The 23304-nt window shown below is 40.4% G+C and overlaps 1 protein-coding gene across 4 annotated transcripts in view; it reads right to left on the bottom strand.

Annotated features, from left to right (window-relative positions):
* Positions 1 to 1964: 1964 nt before the first annotated feature.
* The window catches only part of zcchc9 (zinc finger, CCHC domain containing 9), a 30451-nt gene continuing 9111 nt past the window's right edge, over positions 1965 to 23304 (bottom strand). For 3 of the 4 annotated variants that reach the window (XM_069936372.1, XM_069936376.1, XM_069936373.1), the window contains exons 3-6: positions 22662 to 22812; positions 18524 to 18616; positions 9780 to 9848; positions 1965 to 2288 (exon numbers count right to left, since the gene is read on the bottom strand). In XM_069936372.1, coding sequence (XP_069792473.1) covers positions 2167 to 2288; positions 9780 to 9848; positions 18524 to 18616; positions 22662 to 22812 — 435 coding nt within the window. In that variant the 3' untranslated portion in view covers positions 1965 to 2166. Of the gene's footprint in view, positions 2289 to 9779; positions 9849 to 16206; positions 16365 to 18523; positions 18617 to 22661; positions 22813 to 23304 lie in introns of those variants that run through there. The other variant, XM_069936378.1, reaches the window with a different exon arrangement.

Here is a 23304-nt window from a genome sequence, read left to right as displayed (position 1 = left end):
ACAGAGCTAAAGATTGTCGAAGGTTCCAAGACGATATAGACAGGATGTAGAGATGGGTGGAAGTGGCAGATGGAGTGGGTAAGTGTGAGGTGATGCATTTTGGAAGGACAAACCAGAAGGTTGTGTACTGGGCTAATGGTCAGTTACTTAAGAATGTGGATGAACAGAGGGGTCTTGGGGTTCAAATCTGTATATCCCTCAGGGTTGCTGCACAGGTTGATAGGATAGTTAAGAAGGCCTGTGAGGTGCTGGGATTCATTAATAGAGGGATTAAGTTCAGGAGTAGAAAGGTCATGTTGCAACTCTACAAATCTTTGGTGAGACTACTCTTAAGAGTATTGTGTTCAGTTCTGGTCACTTCATTATAGGAAGGATTTGGAAACTATGGAGATGGTGCAGAGATTTATCAGGATGTTACCTGGATTGGAAAGCAAGTCTTGTCATGCGGGTTAGCAGAGCTGGAACTTTTCTCTTTGGAGCGTCGATAGATGAGAATATGAGATGCATAATTAGGATGGACAGCTCGTGCGTGTTTCCCAGGGCAGGAATAGCAAACACCAATGGACACATGTACAAAGTGAAGGGAGGGATGTTTAGGGGCGATATCATGGGTTTTATTTACACAGAGAGTTGTGGGTGCCTGGAATGCCTTGCCAGGGATGGTGGTGGAGGTGGAAACATTAGGGGCATTTAAGGGACTCAGTCATGCACATGGATAGAGGATAAGTGGAGGGTTATGGGGTAGGGAGGGTTTAGTACTTTTTTTAGGAATATATGGGTCTGCACAACATAAAGGGCTGAAGGGCCTGTACTTTGCTGTAATGTTCTATGTTAACACCATCCCTTAAAAGTTGCCATCTAAGATACACACCATCCTGACTTGGAAATATATCACTGTTCCTCAGTGTTGCTGGGTTAAAATCCTCAAACTACAGTCCTAGCAGTATTATGGGCATGCCTGCACTCCAAGGATTACAGTGATTCAAGAAGGGAGCTCATCACCAGGTTGTCAAGAGCCTTTAGGGATGAGCAATTAAATACGGGTTCAGACTATAAAGCAGTCCTTAAATTAATCAAAAACACCAAATTAATTTGCAAATAGTTTGTTTTCTGCTAAATTTTATTCTGTATATTGTAAATAGATGTCCTTCAGTTTTGTGTCCTTTCACAGGTGTCTACTGTATCTCTGATCTCGACATCTTGAGCACTTGAAAGATGAGTTCATTGGGACTTCAGATTTAAATCTGGATTCCAGTTTGACACTCCAATGTAGTATTAAGGGACTGCCTGATGTTCCATCTTTCAGGTGAACTGTTAAGTTGAGGCTCAACCTGGCTTCTCATTTGGAGATCAAGATCCCACAGGCCAACTTGGAGGAAATGAAAAAATTCCTTCCAGTGTCCCAACAGCTCAGCTAGAATTGCAGCCTCACTGAGCTAGAGGCTGGGTTCAATCCTGACCTCCAGTTTTGTATGTAGTCTACATGTTCTCCCACAGACTTGGCTTTCTCTGAGAGTTTCAGTTTCCTGCCAGGTCCCAAAGTTATATAGATCGGTAGGTTAAATTGCCACTGAAAATTGCTCCTGTTGTGTAGATTGAGGGATATTTTGGAATGTTGGGAGAAAAGCAACAGAGGATTAATGCACATGAAATACTTGAACCTTAACCTATGTTAAAAATGGTCATCTGGTCATGAATCATATTGCTGCATGTACTATCTTCTGCTGGTTGTCTATATTCCACTACAGCTACAACTGTTAACCTTTCCTTTAATATGGTTTGATGCATTAGGGTCAGGCTGCTTGTTAGAATTAGGCAAAGCTACTCTTTAAAAAAAGGACACACACACATAACCATCTTCCAGTGTAGTCAGATAGCTTCTGAATATACAGTTACTTTATAAAAAGCAACTGTTACATTAAAACACAAAACTCCTTCTCTGGTTGAAAATTAAAACTCATGGCAACCTCATATAACTATTTATTACAATCAGGTACAGGAATACACTTTTAGCTGCAATAATCCTGGATTTGACACACAATAGCTCCATCTGCTGGAATTAAATGGATTTTTAGAGTAGCTCTTCCCATCTTAACATTCAGATCTTTTTCTTTCTTGGATGACTTTCAGGGAGATGAATGAAATTCTAGTTTTCAAGTCACTGATTTAAAAATTGACAATCTTTGGAGCTTTATGTTTAGTTTGGCGAGTATCTGCAATGACTTGGGTTTCTTCGTAATCAGCACTCATTCCTTGTATCCATCGGCCAACAGTAAAATTACAATTGCCTGAAAAATAAAATATAGTATTATTAAAAATGGAGCACACAATGTAGTTTAGGAAAAAAAATCAAATGCTTTAATGTTTGAAAAGAAGCACCAGATTCTGTATGTTAACAAGAGGCCGCTTGAGGAATAAAGTACGCGGGCAGAATAATTCTATAGCAGTCGGTAAACTCAATATTCAAATCACAGTGATCCAAAGTAAAAATTAACTCAACTTCATGAATTTGCATGTTCTGCCCTCCTTAACCTGTGAAGTGTTTTGAGCATTTTTTTGCTTTTGATTTCATGAAAGAACCAGTTATATTCAGGTTTGCTTAAGCTAAACAGTGTGGGTTTTCTCTGAAGACACAATGGCACCAATTCTGTTGTATGACATCAGAAGTTAAATTAGATAACATTTCTACAAGCCATTTTAATTATTATGTTAATTTGTTTAACATTTGTTAAAATATGGGATTTCCTTCTTATTTACATTGCCTAATGCAATCGGAATACAAAATGCCATCTGCGCACTTCCTATAGGCTACTACCCCAGTAGGGTTTCATTTTATATTGCTGCAGAAATTATTTAAGATAACCAGCAAGGCAGACAGAACAAAATAACAAAATACAAGGGATTGGAAAGTGTTTATTTTCTTCCTTCTACCTCCACCAATCTCAGCTATAGTGATGCGGAAAGTCTCTGAAAGAATGCTGTCCTTTGTACTTTCTAACAAAGATTTTTTTTTTAAAACCTTGATAATGGTACAGAGTAAGAGTGTGTTTTTAGCAATATTTAATTTGGGGAGACTAAATTCCATCCAATAAAAATATAGAGCAAAGTAATGCAACTAAGTGGACTCCAGTACATATTTCCCTGAAAGTGGTGGCATAGATAGGGTGAAGAGAGCATTCTGGCTGGTTGCATCTCTGTCTGGTATGGAGGGGCCAATGTTCAGGACAAAAAAAAACTCCACAGGCATGTTAACTTGGCCAGCAACATCAGGGGCACCAGTCTTCACTCCACTGAGGACATCTACAGGAGGCCATGTCTTAAGCAAGCAGCCTCTATCCTCAAGGACCTCTACGATTCAGGCATGCCCTCTTCACTCTGCTACCATCGGGAAAAAGGTACAGGAGCCTGAAGAGGAGCACTCAGCAGCACAAGGACAGCTTCTTCCCCTCTGTTATCAGATTCTTGAATGAAAAATGAACCACGGACATTGTCTTTTTCTTTATCTTGCACTTTTAAAAAATTATGTAAGGTGGTTTATATAAATGTTTGCATTGTGTGATACTGCTGCAAAACAACAAATTTTGTGCTATGTTTATGACAATAAATTCTGATTCTGAGAAGAATTCATTGGCCAGGAGCTCCAGGCCTGTACTCGCTAGAGTTCATCAGGAGGATGAGAGAGATCTCATCAACATACTGAATATTGAAAGGCTAAAAAGAATGGAATAGAGAAGACGTCTTTAGTATTGGGAAAGTCTAGCATTAAATGTTCAGTATAAAGAAATGTTCCTTTATGACAGAGGAGAAATTTCTTCGGACAGAGGTTACTCAATTTCTGGTATTCAATGGCACAGATGGATGTGGAGACCAAGTCATTGGGTATATTTGAAGCAGAGGTTGACAGGTTCTTGATTAGTAAGGGTGTCAAAGGTTATGTGGGGAGAAGGCAAGAGAATGTGGTTAAAGAAAAAATACGTCATGATTTGAATGGCAGAGCAGACTCAATGGCCTAATTCTACTCTTACGATCTTATAGTCAAGGCGCTAACAACAGGAGCAGGATGTTGCCGAAATCATACTTGGAGTATTGTTCACAGTTCTGGTTACCCAGGTATAGAAAAAACATCACTAAGTTGGAAAGGGTGCAGAAAAGATTGAATAGGCTGGGATTTTTCTCCTTGGAGTATAGGAGAGACCTCGTAAAATCACGAGGGGAAAAAAATTAACTAACTAGTCATTGTCTTTTTCTCAGTGTAAGGGAATCAAAAACTACAGAGCAGAGATTTAAAAGGAGAGGGTAAAGATCTGAAAGGGTCCTGAGGAGCACCTTTTTCACACAGAGAGCATGGGTGTATTGAACAAACTGCCAGAGGAAGAGGTGGATACAACTGCCATGTTCAAAAAACATTTAGACTAGTATATGGATAGAAAAGATTTAGGGAACATTGGCTAAAAGCAGGCAAATAAGACCAACTTCGGTAACTTGGCCTAAAGGGCTTGTTTCCGTGCTGTAAATAGTATGAGCATGAAATTTATATAATTGAAGAATTTTTCTCAGTTCTTGTTGTCTGGATCCTATCTGCTTTTGCAAGCAAATCTAAGTGAAATAGGCTAAACAAATCAAGCACAACTCAGACCCTGAGTTGCACTTCCAATTCTTTGTTAATCCATCATCAAAATTGTACATTGCTATGTTTGTACCTATCTTATGTCTTGCCAAAACATGCATTTCATGTGTTGGTTTGCCCCAGGCCTGATCGTTCCCGAGTTGCTAGCTGTTGATTTCCCTTGGCAATTCACCTCAACAAACAAATTTCCTAATATTTGTCCTTGCGCATTAATCTCTCCATGGAATAACCTCATCCTTTCTCGGCAAGCTCAAATTCCTAGCTCACATCCAACTCTCCTGGATCTGGTTCACACCCCTGCAACTTGTGACCAAAATTTCCCCCAACTTGCTGCATCTCAGAGAGTTGAAAAATGAATGAGATCCATCTCCCCTCAATCAATCAACTCTCTGTGAATGTGTTATTTTACTGAAGTGCAATTAAATGTTTTATTGGGCATACAGCTTGATAACAGGCCCTTCTGCCCACAAGCCCGTACTACCCAAATACGTCCAATTAACCTGCAACCGCCATACATTTTGAAGGGTGGGAGGAAACTGGAGCAGGTTGTTGTTAATAATCAGAAATGAAATGTGCCAACTGACATACAAACCACAGCATTCAATTCTCCTTTCAATAAACAGCCCATATTTATTTTAAGACAATAAATCATTTCTGTCAGTTGTTCATAGTTCTATGGAATATTTTAAAAGTTATTGTTATTCAATAGTCATTAAACGGATTGGATTTTGAGCACCATGGTTTCACTTTCTTGCTTTCTCATGCGGAACATGTTAATTTCTAAAATCAAAAGGAATTGTTTCAAATTCAATAACATTTGGAAGACTATAGCTAGTTTATCCACAATACTTATGTCTTTTTTAATTTGCCATTAGATCCTAGGGACTTTTCTTTTAAACCCTGATGCCATGAGGCCACATTATGCTGATGGCCTAGTCAATTATGTTATAAGAGTGCAGCCAGCATCAGTGCACATGACAACTCCTTCCATTCATAAATACATGCAAGCTCCTGCTCTGCTCCTGGACGCCCGCAGCACCCATTGCATGCTTCCTCATTTTATTGAGATGAGGCCAGGTATGAGCAAATCTGACCTCTCAACTTTACACCAGCTAAGGCCTCGAACCTGCAGATAAAAGGAAGCGAAGGGGAAAGCAGCTTATTTCTTCATCTTTAATTGATGTGTCAATTGCTTCACACAAGTTAAATATTGCTAATAAATGTATTCCTTATTTTCTCAATTTTTTAAATTGAAAATTAATGTATTTCAATATTTCCATGAAAGGTTTTGACAGTACAAGTAATCAGTAAACATGCATGGCAAGGGTAGATCCACAGGTCTTGACACTCTGTGTCCTCTTCAGCACCCATGCAGTGTATTGCTTTGTGGGCTTGCAGACTCAATTGGCCTGTGAGATATTGGGAGTCACATGACCATAAATGTGAAGTGGACTTGAGTGGGGGTGGTAAGTTGGTTTGCTTTCCTTTGTTGTTGGTTCCATTTGCACACTTTCTATCGACAATCCACTGTAAGTTTCAAGATTCCTGTTGCTCTTTCAGATTTGTGTAAAACTGTTCCAGTCCCAAGTGCCAAATTATATACGACATACACTTTACTCTGACAACATCGTATCATTTATATTAAACTCAAGCCCATCAACATCCTGAACAGAACTATTCACTGTGCTGATCTCAGACAAGCCACATCATTTATGATATATAGATAAGGAATCTCAATGAGACAAAGCCCACCCCCCCCCCCCCCCAAACAGGTTCATTTCCCCAATTATTTCTGCAACATTGGTACTGTATTCTATAACTATGATAAACTCATCAATTTTATCAGCTTTTCCATTAATTTTGACCAGGCCCTCTAATTTACTTGGTCCATCTATGGTATCTCTCTCTACTTCCTCAATTTCTCAGTCTTGATCTAGGGAGACAGATACCAATGTCTTTAAGAAACCCACCGACTCCCACTGTTATCTGGACTAAACTTCTTCCCACCCAGTCTCTCGTAAGGATGCTATTTCCTCTTCCCAGTTCCTCCAGTTCTGCTGTATCTGTTCCCATCTGTTTCCATGACAAGGACATTGAGATGACCTCCTTATTTAGTAAACAGGGTTTCTCTTTCACTGCTATCGATGCAGCTCTCACCCGCATTTCCTCAATCCACACATCTGCCCTCACCCCATCCAATCCCCCCACCCCACAGCACTGCTGGACCCAGGTCCCCTCATCCTCACCTATTACTTTACCAGCCTCTGCATCCAACAAATTATTCTCCACAATTTTTGTCTGCTCCGAGAGAATCTCATCACCTGTCACGTCTTCCCCTCCCCACTCTGTTTTCCATGGAGATTGCTCTCTCCGTGTCTCTCTTCTCCACTCATCCCTCTCCTGGCATTTATTCCTGCGACTGCACAAAGTGCTAAACCTGCACCCACACCACCTCTCTCACTATTAATCAGGGCCCCAAACAAGTGAGGGAATACATCATCTGTGAATCTGTAGGGGTAATTTATTACATCTAATGCAGCCAGTGAAGCATCATCTACATCGGAGAAAATCAGATGCAGATTGGGGCAAATCACTTCGTTGAGCACCTTTGGTCTATCCACTGCAACAGACAGGATCTCCCAGTGGCTAGCCATTTAAATTCCACATCCCTGGCCTTTTTTACTGCCATATTGAGGTCACACGCAAATTAGAAGAACACCACCTTATATAGACTTCATCCAGATGGTATCAACATCAACCTCCAATTTCCAGTAACTTCTTCTGAGTTTTCTCTCCCCCATCTGCCTCCACCCCCACTACTTTCTTTCCTTGATTCCCTCTAGCTCCATTCCTCCTCTTTTCCTTTGCTTTCCCCTCCCTTGGCTTCTCCACCTGCCCATCACCCACACATCTTTCTCATAGATCCTCATCTCCTTCCCTTCATTCCTTGATTTACTGTCCTCCTATCAGAGTGCATCTTCCTTAACGCTCTCTTTGTCCTATCACCTCCTAGCTTCTTACTACCTTTCCCCTACCACCTGTATTCAACTGTCGGCTTGTACTCCTTCTTCACCCTTTTATCTCGGCACCTCCTCTCTTTCTCGCCTTTCATGAAGATCTTGGCTGTAAACATTGACTGTCTATCTCCTTCAATGAATGCTGGCTGACCCACTGAATTTCTCCAGCATTCTGCGTATTGCTCTGACGATCTCAGACTTTGTTTCAAAAAGATCAAGGAATTCATAAAGAAATTTGAATATGACAATAATTTAGTGAGAATTATAAAAATACTGTAAAATATTCTGTACTTATTTTTAAAGTAGCAAAACTTACAGAAAAAAAGATTGGAAAAATTATATTGGGAAATAAGGAAATGAAATAAATTTTTTGACCATCTTCATGGAACTCAAGGAAAAACACTGACAGAAATAGAGGGCCATCAACAGGTCCAAAGAGAATATGCAGCTGAATGAAGTACATTATTGGTAATGGATAAAAATATAGGACCGAAAGCTGATGAACCTCTCGGACCTGATGACTTTCATCCCATGACTTTGAAAGAGTGGCTGTAAACCCAGTTTCCAAAATTCCACATATTTTAAAATGGTGGCTACAAAGTGGAAGGAGGGAGAGCATAGAAAACACAGAAAGTACAGTACTAGAATCTATAATAAAGGAAACAGTAATAAGGCAGTAAGAAGATAATTAGGTTTGGGTAGAGACAAAATGAATTTATGAAAGGGAAATAATCAGGTATGAACAGTTTGAGCTGTAACCACCATAATAAATGAAGCCAGTACACTTGGACTTTTGAAAAGTCTTCAATCTGGTGCCATACTTGAGGTTATAAAAATAAAAATCAGAGCACAAGGTACTGGAGCTAGTATTGTTATGTTTGAGCAACCCCCCCCACCCCCCCACCATTGTAAATAACGACAGCCACAACATCAGTGCAGACTAACTCAATGTTTTACTAATTACATACTACAAGCATTAATACAAAGCGTTCAGTATAAATCAGTTCCCCACGTCAACGTGTACATGTAATGGTGTCATATCCAAGTATAATAGTCAAAAGTGCTGGAGAAACTCAGCAGGTCAAGCAGCATCCATAGGAAGCAAAATTACAGGCCTAACCCCTTTGTCAAGGTATGAGCCAAAAGTAGGCAGGTGCCCGAATTAAAAAGGTGAGAGGAGGAGGAGGGAAGAAGGGGCAGGGGGAGGAGCACAGGCCAACAGGCAAGAAGTCATAGGTGTATACGGGTGGGAGTGCAGGATAAAAAAAGCTGAGAAGTGATAACTTTATTTGATTTATGTACAAGAACATCCATGTATCTCTGATCTTTCACCATTAGCATAGTGGTTAGTACAATCCTGTTCCAGCACCAGTGACTCGGCTTTGAATCCGGCTTGGTCTATAAGGAATTTGTATGTTCTCTCCTTGTTTGAGTGAGTTTCCTCCCATCATTCAAAACCTATTGGGGTTGTAGGCTGATTGGTATATTGGGTGGCATGGGCTCATGGGCTGTATGTCTAATTTTTTTTTTTAAACGGCACCTTTCTGTCAAGGAGGCATAGCTCACATCCTTCCACATTATATTCCATCTGCCATTCCTCTTGCCAATCTTTTGTCCTGTTTTTATTCCCTAAAGCCTGTCTCTGCACTCTCTTCAATTCACACAGCCACCCAGCCTTTCTGTCATCAACAAACATCAGTATCATGCACTAAGCCATCCAGATCCATTTAAATGGTGAAAAATCAGAGGTGTCTGGATATTCTTGTACGTAAATAACTTAAGGTTGAAGTGCATGTATAGCCAGTAATTAAAAAGGTTAAAAGAATGTTTTTTTATTGCATGAGAACATAGAACATAATAGCACATTACAGGCCCTCAACCAATGAGGTTGAGCATACCTATGTAAACTTACTCCACAACTTATCTAACATTTCCCTACCTCATACCTCATCCAGGAGGGTTTGAATAAAAGAATAAAATATCCAATCATATTGAGCTCTGGTGGAACAGGAGTAAATATAATAAAAATAATGGCATGTATTTATGATTAACTCATAACTACATCTATGCTTTAGGTTGGTGCCCTTGTTTATCACCACAAAATTCAGAGAAAATAAATATCATTCATTACTTACTCATGTTCTGATGGTCTGGGCAGTCCTTTTGAAAGTGTTCCACTGAGCCACATAGCTTGCAACATTGTCCTGTAAAACAGCACCATTTAATAGAAGCATTTTCAATGATATTTAATGGAACATAACTAACACCTCTGTTATCACAGGCTTAACATAGTTACTTATTATGGCACAAGAGGCAATGTCCCATTGGGTTCATGCATGCTCCCGGCACAGTAACTTCATCAATCCTATTACCCTATTTTATTTACCTGCTGCCCTGTAATTTATTCCCTTTCATCTGTTTCTCATGTTCCTTTTGAATCTTTCGCTACTTACCTACACAAGGGGTAATTTATATTAGCCAATTAACCTACCAGCATATCTTTGTAATGGAGGTGAAAAAACAGAGCTCAATGGAGTGGCATGGTTAGTGTAGCGATTAGAGCAGCGCTGTCACAGTACGAGCGATCAGGACTCAAATCCCGCATTGTTTGTAAGAAGTTTGTATATTCTCCCCGTGTATGCATTGGTTTCTGTCGGATGCACCAGTTTCCTCCCACTGTTTAAAATGCATTAAAGGTTGTAGGTTAATTGGGCAGTACGGTTAGCAAAACGCTGTTACAGCGCTAGCGATTGGAACAGTGTTTTGAATACCGTGCTGTCTCTAAGGAGTTTGTACATTATCCCTGTGTTGTCCCCAGGAGCTCCGGTTTCCTTCCATCATTCAAAACATTCCAGGGGTTGTAGGTTAATTGGGTATAATTGGGTGGCACTAGCTCGTGGGCCGAAAATGCCTGTTACCATGCTGTATGTCTAAATTTAATTTAAATTTAAAACATTTAAATAGGAAAATCCAGTCAGTGTTTGGGATAATGTACCATTTCCACACATACAACACTTCAAGTTACAAAATCTCAGGTTGTTGATACTGATGTACTACTATGCTACCCTTATAAACATTTCTGGGCATAAAGACGCATATGTTAAGATAAGGTTAATTTACAAACATGAACATTTACATTGCTGGTTTAAAAAGATTGGACCCACAGAAAAATGTAGCATGCATTCTGTTGAGCAATATATAATGAAGTTGTCTCCAACGTTTGATCTTCAATTTATCAACACACAATTAAAATAGTTGCGGATAGCTAGAGGGTTTCTGGATTGGAAGTACATGAGAATGGGGAAATCAATATCGCTGATCCCATTTTTAAATACTGCCCGAGAAGTGGACTAAGTTCAGCCGCAAAAACGTTCATGAGAAAGTTGTGGGATGCTGGAGGGGCTAAATTAATATTAGCAGGGCATAGTTGAAGAACAGGAGTTGGGGGGGCGGGGGTGAATGGAAAGAAAATGGGAAAGCAAACTTTCAGTGTTTTGGATCCAACATAATCTCTTTGACCAATCTTTTCATATCAGAATGTCAAAAGCAAATCAGGATATTGTAAGGTAAAACATCATGAGATGGGAATGTGTAGGGAGTTACCCTGTACAGGGCAGTAACAAGAAGGGGAGGTGTCCTTGTACTCCTGTTAGGTAAAACATCATGAGATGGGAATGTACAGGGTTGTAACAAGATGTAAATGCATCCTTGTACTTACAAGATAAGAGAGACATTGATGGATTGAGAGGCAGGAAGCTAGCAGGGAAAGGATAGCAACAGTTTTAGTCATTGGACAAGTAATGATATGATGATGTTCTAAGCACATATCCAAGGGTATAAAAAATCACCATTTTGCTGATAACGGCAGAATGCATTCTCCGACTAACATGTTTAGTCGCAAGTGTTACAATCCGGTAATAAAGAACAAAGAACCCTGATTTCGACTCAGCCTGGTGTTTGTCTCACTCATTCATGAACAAAGCAGACCTAACAATAGGGAAGGCAGAAAAAGACCACAAGGAAAAGGAAACGGGTAAAGGAACTGGTGGATGAGCAGCATTTGTAGGGATAAAAAGGAACTGTTGATACTTCAAGTTGAGACTCTGCCTCTTGAATACTGAAGAAACTTCTCATGGGAGGCCAGAGGCAACCGGGGCTTATTTCATAAAATAAAAGAGGTCACAAAGGGGAGTTCAGTGTATGGGGTTACTGAAGCCTTTCACACCTGCTTCAACCTCGCTGAAGGCAGAGTGAGCATGAAACCAAGTTCAGTTGTTATATATCAAATTAATGAACACGAAAACAGGAATGAAAATGTGACACTGGGTTTATGTTTGGTTGTAAATGTGCTATAATGCTCCAAGGGGTTTTAGCTAACAGAAAATGACACTGGGCACAGAAATGAATATTCGAACAGGTAAGCAAAGGCTTGCAGATTTTGGGAGGATTTTATACAGGGTCTTAGCAACTGTAATTCAATCCATAGAATTAATCTTCACACAATAACAAGCAGCTATATTGTCTAATATTGCCAGTCAAAAATAAGATAGTTTCTTACAGCTCTGCAGTATCTTAATCTTGCTGCTTCAACAGTATTCAGAGCTTCCTGTTCAACAGACCTAACTACATCTGCAATTTTCCTATTTGAAAATTTTTTACGTGATGTCCTCTGCTATTCTGCACATTTTGCTAAGTAAACCTGACCAATTGCTCTTCAACACTGAGTGTAGACTTATTCATTAAGCTAAACACCAGCTCACAATCTAGTCCATGGGGAAACAATATCAAATATGCTTTTTACACAGCCACTTCATTCCAGGAAATTATTCCCTTTTTTCCGGAACATGTGCTGCGTAAAAAGCACAGAACTGGAATTGGGGTGAACTGCACTGTAGGCATTCTGGGATCAACTTGACTAAGGAGTTCGATGTCGCAGTCGATGTTGACGCAGCCCTGCCCCTCTTTAGACGCCGTCATTAGGTAAATCCTTATGTGGTTGTGTTTAATGGTTAATACATGTGGATTGGCAAGTGGTCACTCATTTCATTTGCTGTGACTGGGTGTCTCAAATGCCACCGCTCATCACCCAGCCAAGGGGAAATGTTAAAAATGGTTAATGTTTAACAGACATTAATTGGGACATCAGACAGACGAGGGTCAGAACCAATGTGTTGGGCAAAGAGGAAAGCAAAGTATGTCCCAATCAAGGAGACACCTCATTAAAACCACAATGAGGTACAAAGAAAGGAAATGTAAAATACGCAATCTTCAGACGAGCAGAGGATCTGAACATTTTGCCAATGACACTGGTCACCGAGGGATCTGAATCATGTCCTTCCTCCTTGCTTCATTGGTGTTCAAAATACTGCTTGCTTGTCTAAAGCCACCTGTTGCCTACTCTCAACATTTCTGGGAAGTCAGGATCCCAAATGTCAGCACTGCATCAGAATTCATGGCCGCGATGGGCAGAAGTTTCTCTATATTTCTATTTAATACATTATTCCCTCAGTGTTGGTCAAGAAGCTACAAATTCTAGGCCTCTGTACCCACCTCCCCACCCCGCAACTGGATCACTGACTTTCTCATCGGAAGACCAGTCAGTACAAATTTGAAACAATGTCTCTTCCTCACTGATTATCAACACAGGCATACCCCAAGGATATGTGCTTAGCCCACTGCTCTACTCATTATACACCTATGACTGTGTGGCCAGGATCAATTCCAATGCTATCTACAAGTTTGTCAATGACACCACAGTGTCAGCAGAATCACAAACGGCAATAAGGAAGTGTACAGGAGGGAGATAGATCAGCTCGTTGAATGGTGTAATGACAAGAACTTTGCGCTCAACGTTAGCAAATCCAAGTAGATGATTGTGGACTCTAGGAGGAAGTTAGAGAACACATCCCGGCCCTCATCAAGGGCTCAATAATGGAGAAGGTCAAGAACTTCAAATTCCTGGGTGTCAACATCTTCAAGGTTCTGTTCTGAAGTCTCCATGTTGATGCAATCATGAAGAAGGCTCTCCAGCAGCTATACTTTGTGAGGTGTCTGAGGAGATTTAGTATCTCACTGAAGACTCTCGTAAACTTTTACAGGTGTAACATGGAGAGCATTCTGGCTGGTGGCATCAGTGGCTGCTATGGAGGTGCCAACTCTCAGGGCAATAATAAACTCCAGAGAGTTATTAACTTGGCCTGCGACGTCACAGGCACCAGACTTCACTCCATCGAGGGCATCTACATGAGGCAGTGACTTAAAAAAGCAGCCTCTATCCTCAAAGGCCCCACCACCTGGGCCATGCCCTCTTTGTTCTGCTACCATCAGGAAAAAGGTATAGGAGCCTAAAGACAAGCACTCAATGGCACAAGGACAGCTACTTCCCAATGCCATCAGATTCCTGATTAATCAATGAACCAAAGACATTGCCTTACTTTTCATGCACATTTTTCATAGTAATTCTGTAAGATGGTTCATAATATGAATGTTTGGACTGTGATGCTGCAGCAAACACTGAATTTCACGACTTGTTCACAACAATAAATTCTGATTCTAATTTAATAATTCTTTGACGAAATAAACCCCAAGAGCTGATAAACGGGGACAGTTCCTCAAGGAAGCTCGCAGAACTGGATGAATCAACGGGTGTGATATTCGATGAACAAAATTTTGTTTCACTGTCTGGGTATTACCAGTCTTGCCAATATCATGAAAGATACCCTGACTTCCGATCCTTCTCAGTGCCGAAATCTTTGAGCTTATTACCCCATTTCTTTGCAAGAAGTGAGCATTTATTCCTAGCACTTCTGTTGTTTCAGTTGGCACAAATAAAAGGACCAGCAGAGGGTGAAAGAAAAAGACGGAGTGTGATAAAAAGATCGGCTAAGTAAAATAGAGTAAACAAGGAAAGGTTTTCAATGTGGAGTTAGAAACTGAAAGGAGCAACTCAAAGGACGTGCATTAGATGAATATCTCTCAGAAGGGCTGGAATGGAGAACGCTGAGGAGAAGGAGGAGGCGGCTAGCGCAGTTGCACTGCACGTCCCATGTATGTTATATGTCACAGTCCACGTGGACGCAGTGGCATTGCACGTCCTGCCTCTTTACATACTGCAATGCCAGTATGCTGTATAAAATGGTGGAGTGAAATGGAGATTTGCAGGTTTTGGTTGTTCCTTTGTGAATGACCAATGCCAGCATTTCGAACGCTGTTACATAAAAATCCCGAGAATACTGTGTAAAAATTATTAAAGACTGCTACTTCCATTTTTAATTAGTGAGTCAGATACTGACAAGCAATTTATATGCAGTGTACATAAAAAATAAATAATGTTAAATAAATAGCAGTTTCAGAGGGTTTTGTATGAGCTCATCAGTCATTCAGCAATCTCAATGTCCGTGGGAAGAAGCTGTTTCTCAGCCTAGTGGTTCTGGCTCTGGAACTCCTGTATCTCTTCCCCAGTGATTAGTTGGAAGATGCTGTGTGTGGGCTGGTAGGAGTCCTTAATGATTTTGTAAGCCCTCTTTACACAATGATCCCAGTAGGCTGGGGGGGAATGGGGGAGGAGGAGGGAGACCCTAGTAATCCTCTTTTGTCCTCTTATAGTCCTATGGAATGACTTCTAATCCTATGCTCTATAGCAATGGTTCTCAACCGTTTTCTTTCCACTCACATACCACTTTAAGTATTCCCTATGCCATCGGTGCTCTGTGATTAGCAAGGGATTGCTTAAGGTGGTATGTGGGTGGGAAGGGAAAGTTGAGAATCACTGCTCTAGACCCAATTGTTACTGAAATATTTTGCTTGAGAAAAATTGTCATTGGCCTATTTTCTTTGGAGTTATGAAACCGTGCACATGACGAGTCGATTAGGTACGATTTAAACAGTGGTTTTCAAATTTTTTCTTTCCAACCACATACCACCTTAAATTATTCCTTACTGATCACAGAGCAGCTAGAACAAAGGGCACACTTAAAAGTGGTATGTGATTGGAAAAAGGTTGAGAACCACTGCTCTACAGCAACTGAACCATACTGTGATGCAGCCAGCCAGGACGTTCGTGATAGAGCTGCTGTAGAAAGCTAACAGGATGGTGGTTGGCAGTCTTGCCTGCCTCAGTCTTCTCAGGAAGTGCAGTTGCACCTTCTTGATCAGTGAGGAGATGCTGTGTGTCCAGGATATGTCACTACTTAAGTGGACTGAGGAACTTGGTGCTCTCTACTTTCTCTACTAGGGATCTATTCATGTGTAGTGGTGGGTGTTTATCCCTGGTCCTCCTGATGTCTACAATCATCTCCTTTGTCTTGTCCAGGTTGAGACTTTGCAGTCATGGGTCAGTAGTATATATAGGAGCCACACAGCCCTGAGGTGTGCCAGTGAATAGTGTGACGGTGTTTGACATTCTGCTGCCAATCTGCATAGACTAGTCTTTCCATTAGGAAGTCCAGAGGGGTATTGAGTTCCAGCGAGGATAGCTTCTTCATCAGCCTTGGGGGGGGGGGGGAAATATGACTTAATTAAATGCAAAGCTGAAGTCAATTAACACAAGTTTGTTTGTATTCATTATCTATTTACAGTTCTTTTATTTGTTTACATGTTTACAATGTGTACAGTTTATTTTTTGAACTACCAATTAGTGGTAATTCGGCTGAGTCCACAGGAAAAAGGAATCTCAAGGTTGTATGTGATGTCTTGTGTTATTCTGACCATAAATCTGAAAACTGAAGACAAATAAACCTTACTGATGAGCTCCATGAGGAATAGTGACACAGATCTTAGGAATCAATGCATCTCAGGGAACAATCATTAAGCACCTAAACAACTTAATCTTACTTCAGAGAAGTGCTCACTCCAGATCACCTCCTGCATCTCAAAATAACAATGAAAAATGTGACTGCTAAATCAGTGGTTTGCTCAATTTAATCTTGAATAAGTCTGACGTTCAAAGTTTTCAACTTTCAATCCAAGGATCATATTTTTCTTTTGCAAAGTATCCAGTCAGGTTTGGATAAGGGGTGAAGCTGAAAAAATAACACCTCTTTGGAATTGCCCCTTTCAAATTATGCCTGAAATCAGCAACTTCAAATAGAGATGTGTTAATTTTTAAAAAATTATTTAGACATACTGCATGGTAACAGTCCACAAGTCTGTGCCACATAATTTACACCCAATTAACCTTACACCCTGGTATGTTTCGAACAGTGGAAGGAAATCAGAGTCCCTAGGGAAAACCCACACAGACATGAGAGGAACATACAAACTCCTTACAGACTGCGCGGGAATCGAACCCTGGTCCGATCGCTGGTGCGACAAAGGCGTTGCACTAAGTGCTACACTAACCATTCCGCCTCATTTATCATTAAACACCTCAACTCTTATAACCAAATTATTTTCTAAACCGTTTTCTTGGGAGTTTCACAATTTTAAATAACTCACAGGAAAGCAAAGCAGATAGAAAGGTAAGGACACACATTGGTGCTGTGTGATCCAAAATTGTTAACAATTTTGTTTGTTTTGACATGATAAAGGAACAGAGGCTTGGGTCCTTTCACTTTCAGGATCTGACATTAAATGTAGTCTAAGATTTGCTGGAGAAACTCTGTAGATCAGACAACATCTATATGGGGAGAAATGGTCAGCCAGTGTTTCAAGTTGAACCCCTTTACCAAGACCAAGATAGAACAAGTAAAATTGCACATATAAAGGGGAAAGAAACTGCAATAGGGGCCTAGAGGTGACAGAACATAGGACACAAGAATCCCTTTTACATAGAGATCCCACTTAACTGTCCTGTGAACAACTCGTGTTTAAAGCCAGGTCGGGTCATTTACACTGAACCAAGAAAAGCTGGGTCAGGAGCTGATGTGAAATGCATCTGCTCTGATACTACCTGCCTTGCTGGGTAATTACTGGGATGAAAATGACCCCCACCTCGTGTTCATTGCATTCACACAGGTAAGTGAAGTGGATAAAAGGAGGTTAATTCTCATCTTTCAATGGCAGTGCAAAAGGTGTGAGAGGTGGAGACTGATAGAGGGAGAATCCACTGGTGGGTTAAGTTTTCTGTGTTTCATCTCTAAGTATCTCCAAACCCCTTTTTGTTGCAGATTACTGCAAGTTTCCTCCATTTTAATAACACCCTGCTTTTTGTTCTTCCAAAATGAACTTCACCTTTTCTCACATTATAACTGCAAAAAGTTGGTAAATGTTTTAACACTAAATATTGCTAATATCCTACTTACAACTTGCCTTCCCATCTGTATTTGCATCCTCTGCAAATCTGTTCATGTTTAAAGAAACAATTCTAACCTTTTTTTCAATAATAGTTATTGGACTAATCAGTCTAACTATCTGCTCTTTGTCTTCCTCCATTTTTGAATAGGTACATTACATTGGTAGTTTTCCAATTTTCTGGCACTGGCCCAGAATCTAAGGATTTTTTTTTTTAAAGATAATAACTTGTGCAACTACTATTCCAGTAGCCACTTTTTTGGATTTTTTTGACTGTTCATGAAAATGCCTCTCGGGCAACAGTCCAAGGACATACATATGGAATTTTTAAAAAAAAAATCAATACTGCAGCAATAAATTCCTGTTCCAACTTTCTTTCAGATGCTGATATGCCTCATCAGTTATTTCTGTGTGGCTCCTCAAGAAGATGCTACTTGAAACTACTGTCCTTAACATTGACTTTGTTAACATTCACAAGGTGGGTTGCATGAAGTACATTTGTTTGCATTGCTGGAACCTTTATCACATTCTAAAGCAACCAACTAAACAAAAATGAATCTGCACGAAAATATCATTTTATGACATTTAAGATATGTTAAACTGAACTGTAGATATGTATCACACTCAGCACTTTAAAAACTATACTTACCCTTTGCATATAGTCCCTTTGGGTTGTCTGGACAGGATCTTGAAAGGTGTCCAGTTTCACCACATATAAAACATTTAGCAAATGGAAATTCTCCTGTAAATTTTTTTAGAAACATAGAAATTATTTCAGCATGGTACAGAATTAGAACAAATTAGCTGGTTTTCAAGTACATAGTCATTAAGCCAGTCTTTAAGTATTCCAATGACTGATGTGACAATTTCTGTTTGGACCAGAGTAGAAGGCACGTCAGAAACAATTCACTCCCTGACTCCAACCCGCTGCTGTGATGTTGATTAACTTTCATTTGCAGGGAGTAGTGGAAGATGGCTACCTACCCTCTCTCTATTGTCATAATTTTATACAGCTCCAGAGAAAATAGATCAGCTTATCCAATCTGTCCATGTAACTTAAGCCCGCCAATCAAGTTAACATCCTTGTAAACCTCTTCTGCACTTTCTATAGCTTAAGCATCCCTTAGTATAGAGTGCTGACCAGAACTGGACAAAATATTCTCAAGTGTAGCCTAACTAACATTTTGTACAACTGTAATATGAAGCCTAACTTCTAGATTTACTGTCTCATCTTATAAAGGCAAACATGCTCTCTGCCTTCTTTATCATGCCTTCCCACTTTTTGGGAACTATTCACTTGAACCCAAGGTAAAGGGATAAGTTCCATTATTGGCACATACTACTACATTTAGAATGTAACATACATGAAATTTAAAAAAAAACTTTTGCCTACCGTAACGCAGACAAAGAGTCGCCAATTTGTCCACACAGAAACCTACAGCACCTGGTATTCCTAGGTGGTCTTCCCTCCAAGTACTGCCTGCTTAGCTTCTGACATCAGACAATCTCAGGTGTATTCAGGCTAGTAGGTCTGTCTGTTCAACAACACTCCCTGGAACCCATCACCAAATGCATTTATCCTATATAAATGCATGTATAATAAAAACATAACAATTACAGCACGGAAACAGGCCATTAGGCCCTTCTAGTCCGCACCGAACCAAACACCCCTCTCTAGTCCCACCTCCCTGCACAATGCCCATAACCCTTCATCTTCTTCTCCTGTCCAACCTTTTCTTAAATAATACAATTGACTCCGCCGCCACTATTTCTCCCGGAAGCTCATTCCACACGGCTACCACTCTCTGAGTAAAGAAGTTCCCCCTCATGTTACCTCTAAACCTCTGCCCCTTAATTCTTAACTCATGTCCTCTTGTTTTAATCTTTCCTCCTCTTAACGGAAATAGTCTATCCACATCCACTCTGTCTATCCCTTTCATAATCTTAAATACTTCTATCAAATCCCCTCTCAACCTTCTACGCTCTAAAGAATAAAGACCTAATCTGTCCAATCTCTCCCTATACTCTAGATGCTTAAACCCAGGTAACATTCTGGTAAACCTTCTCTGCACTCTCTCCACTCTGTTTATATCCTTCCTATAATTAGGTGACCAGAACTGCACACAGAACTCCAAATTAGGCCGCACCAACGTCTTATACAGTCTCGACATCACCTCCCAACTCCTATATTCCATCACTTTCCACTTGTCTGAGTTAAATTCTGCCATTCCCTAGTACACTCTTCCTGGTTGATCTATATCTTTCTGTAACTTTAGTTAACATTCTTCACTGTCTACCATAGTACTAATTTTCCTGTTTTCTAGAAATTTAAGAATCAAAACACCCACATTCTCCTGCAAATCATTAGAATATGATACAGGGCTGGACAAGATTTACTCCAGATTGCTGTGAGAAGGGAGGAAAGAGATAGGAGGGGCATTGGCAATGATCTTCGTGTCCTTCTTGGCTACAAGGGAGATGCCAGAGGATTGGAGAATGGCAAATATGGGACTTACAGGTCAGTGAGACTCGGCAATTTAAAGGAGAGGATTCTTAAGTGCAGGCTCTGAGCACTTGCAGAAGTACAGCCATGGTTTTGTGAGGCGAAGGTGTTGTGTCTCACGAGCCTAAATGAGTTTTTTGAGAAATTAACAAAGGAAACTGATGAAGAGAGAGCACTAGATATGGTGTACATAGATTTTAGTAAGGCAATTGACAAGGTCCCCCATGAAAGACTCGTTCAGAAAGTCATGAGGCAAGGGATCCATGGAACTTGGACCGTGTAGATTCAGAATTGACACCTGTAGAAAGCAGAGAGAGTAGTCGTGGATGGAGTAGATCCTGCTTAGAGGTCAGTAACTAGTGGAGTTCCACAAAAATCAATTCTGGGGCCCCTGCTCTTTGCGTTTATAAATAACCTAAATGAAGAAGCGGAAAGATGGGATTTTGCATTCATTTTGCTAACTGGGCAGCACCCTTAACATAGTGGTTAGTGCAATGTTGCTACAGCGCCAGCAATCAGAGCCAGATTTAGAATCCTGCACTGTCTGTGTAGGTTTCCTCCCACAATTCAAAACATACTAGGGGTTGTAGGTCAATTGGATGAACCGTAAATATTCGAGTATAATGCAAAAAAATTTTCCCCCCCTTTCCCCTCAAAACTAGGGCGGGGGGGGGGGGTGCGGTTGCATCATACACAGGAGTTAAATTTTATTTTATTTTTCTGCAACTCGTGACTCAGGCCGGAGAGACGCCAGCGCGACTCAGGTGGGTGAGGGGGTAGTGAGAGACGCCAGCGCAACTCAGGCGGGTGAGGGGAGGGGGTAGTGAGAGACGCCAGCGTGACTCAGGCGGGTGGGGGTAGCGGGTAGTGAGAGACGCCAGCACGACTCAGGCGGGTGAGGGGAGGGGGTAGTGAGAGACGCCAGCGTGACAGGCGGGTGAGGGGAGGGGGGGTCGTATTATACACAGGGGTAAAATTTTTCCCCCTTTTCCCCTCAAAAATGGGGGGGGGGTTGCATGATACATGGAATGCATTATATACGAATATTTATGATAATTGGGCAGCAGGGACTCATGAACCAAAAGGTCCTGTCACTGTGCTAATGTCTAAAAACTCATCCTGGATCCAACATGTTCTCATCTTCCATGTAGGACTTTATCAAAAGCCTTACTAAGGTTTACGCAAACAATGTCTACTCCCCTACCTTTGTCAATCCTCTTGATCACCTCATCAAAAAACTGGTTGTTGACAGCATTCTATGTGGATATCTGAGGCAATGACAGAAGCTCTAATCCTGCAGCTGTTGGGTTAGCAAAACAATGGGTAGTATAAAATGAAATTAATTTCCACACTCCAGGGAAAGGCAGATTTCAATGGGAAAGATATCTGAAATAGCTACTTGCAGGATATGGATGCATTTGAGAAATAGTGAAAGTTTGAGGCCAACATGTTCCTACTCTGGGGCAAGAACAACATGTCAACATAACCTTGAATGTCAAGACATATTATCAAAGGTTCCATAAAGAAAAATAAAGGAAGTATATAGTAGAACTGAGAATAAGGGAAGACCTTCAGAAGTAGAGAGTGTGCAGGGAAGGTGATTAAAAAAGAAATTAGGAGAGCAAAGAAATAACGCAGGCAAATAAGATCAATTGAATTTTGCAATTTACATGTCTGTTCGACAATAATCCACAAGGCCTCACTATTCACTGTGTACATCCGGTCCTGGTTTAACTTTGAGTGTGGGATCAATCTATACTTGAAAGGGCAGAAATTGATTTAGAGCAGTCAGCTTGGATTTATTGGTGTGACATGTAATGTAGCTGATATTTTTTAAAAAAGAGATAACCAAGTATATCAAAGAGGGCAGTATGGTTTACATGAACTTCTGTCATGCCTTTGACAAGGTGTCCTACATAGAAAACTGGTCCAAAAGATTAGAACTCACAGAATTGAAGGCAAAGTGGATGCAAAATTGATTTGGTAATGGAAGACAGAGAGTGATGGTGGTGAATCGCTATTGGGATTGGAAATCTATGCCTAGTAGTGTGCATTAGGATTACTTCTGGGACCACTGCTATTTGTTACAGAACTGACTACACAATATTTGTTATTCCTATCCAAGTGGAAAACTTTGGATACATAACCATGAAAAATCAAGAAATAATTCTCGGGATAGGCTATGAATTAATTACCCTTTTAAACTGGTGGTGCACAACAAGCAATTTTTAATACTCTTTTAAATTTGAATGCAAATGTATAAAAATTTTAAAATTTGATTTACCTAATGCAGGATCAACCTTCGCTCTGCATTTCTGGATCTCATGTTCTGTGGATCCACACCGGTAACAGATACCACTTCCCATCTCTTCATCTTTGTCCATCTCAGGGCATTCTTCCATTCCGTGCCCAGCTTTTCTGCAGTGGAAACATATCTTACCAAGCAAATGAAGAAAAAAATCATTTTTTTTTTTAAAAACAAAATTTCATGGAGTTTTGCATAATTATTAAGCCTTTCTGGGATGAATATTTTCTGAATCAAAGCAGCAGCCCTCAACTCCCACCCAAAATTTCACAGAGCAATAACTTGTACACCACTACAAATCAAAGATTTAGTTAACTTTGGTATCCTAATTATTCAAAATGTTGCTAAAGTAAACTCTTTCCCCCTTCTATAGTTAAAAAAAGACTATTGGATTGACTGTTGGATTGACTGAATTAGTCAGTCAGGACAAAAACACAGATATTAATGGACAACTTTAGAAATAACTGCAATTAAGCAAAAGAGCAGACTACCAGACAAGAGCCTGACAGGCTCCAAAAAATATTTGTCAAGCTGAATGTGCATTCTGATTAAATATTTGGGTTCAAGCATAGTGGAGCTGCAATATTGAAGGCTTGATCAGGAAAGAAAATGCATGACATTG

Source organism: Narcine bancroftii, chromosome 1, assembly GCF_036971445.1.
Source record: "Narcine bancroftii isolate sNarBan1 chromosome 1, sNarBan1.hap1, whole genome shotgun sequence".
In the NCBI taxonomy this organism is placed as follows: domain Eukaryota; kingdom Metazoa; phylum Chordata; class Chondrichthyes; order Torpediniformes; family Narcinidae; genus Narcine; species Narcine bancroftii.
Note: the sequence above shows the minus strand (reverse complement) of the source record. Positions and strands in the feature narration are given on the sequence as shown.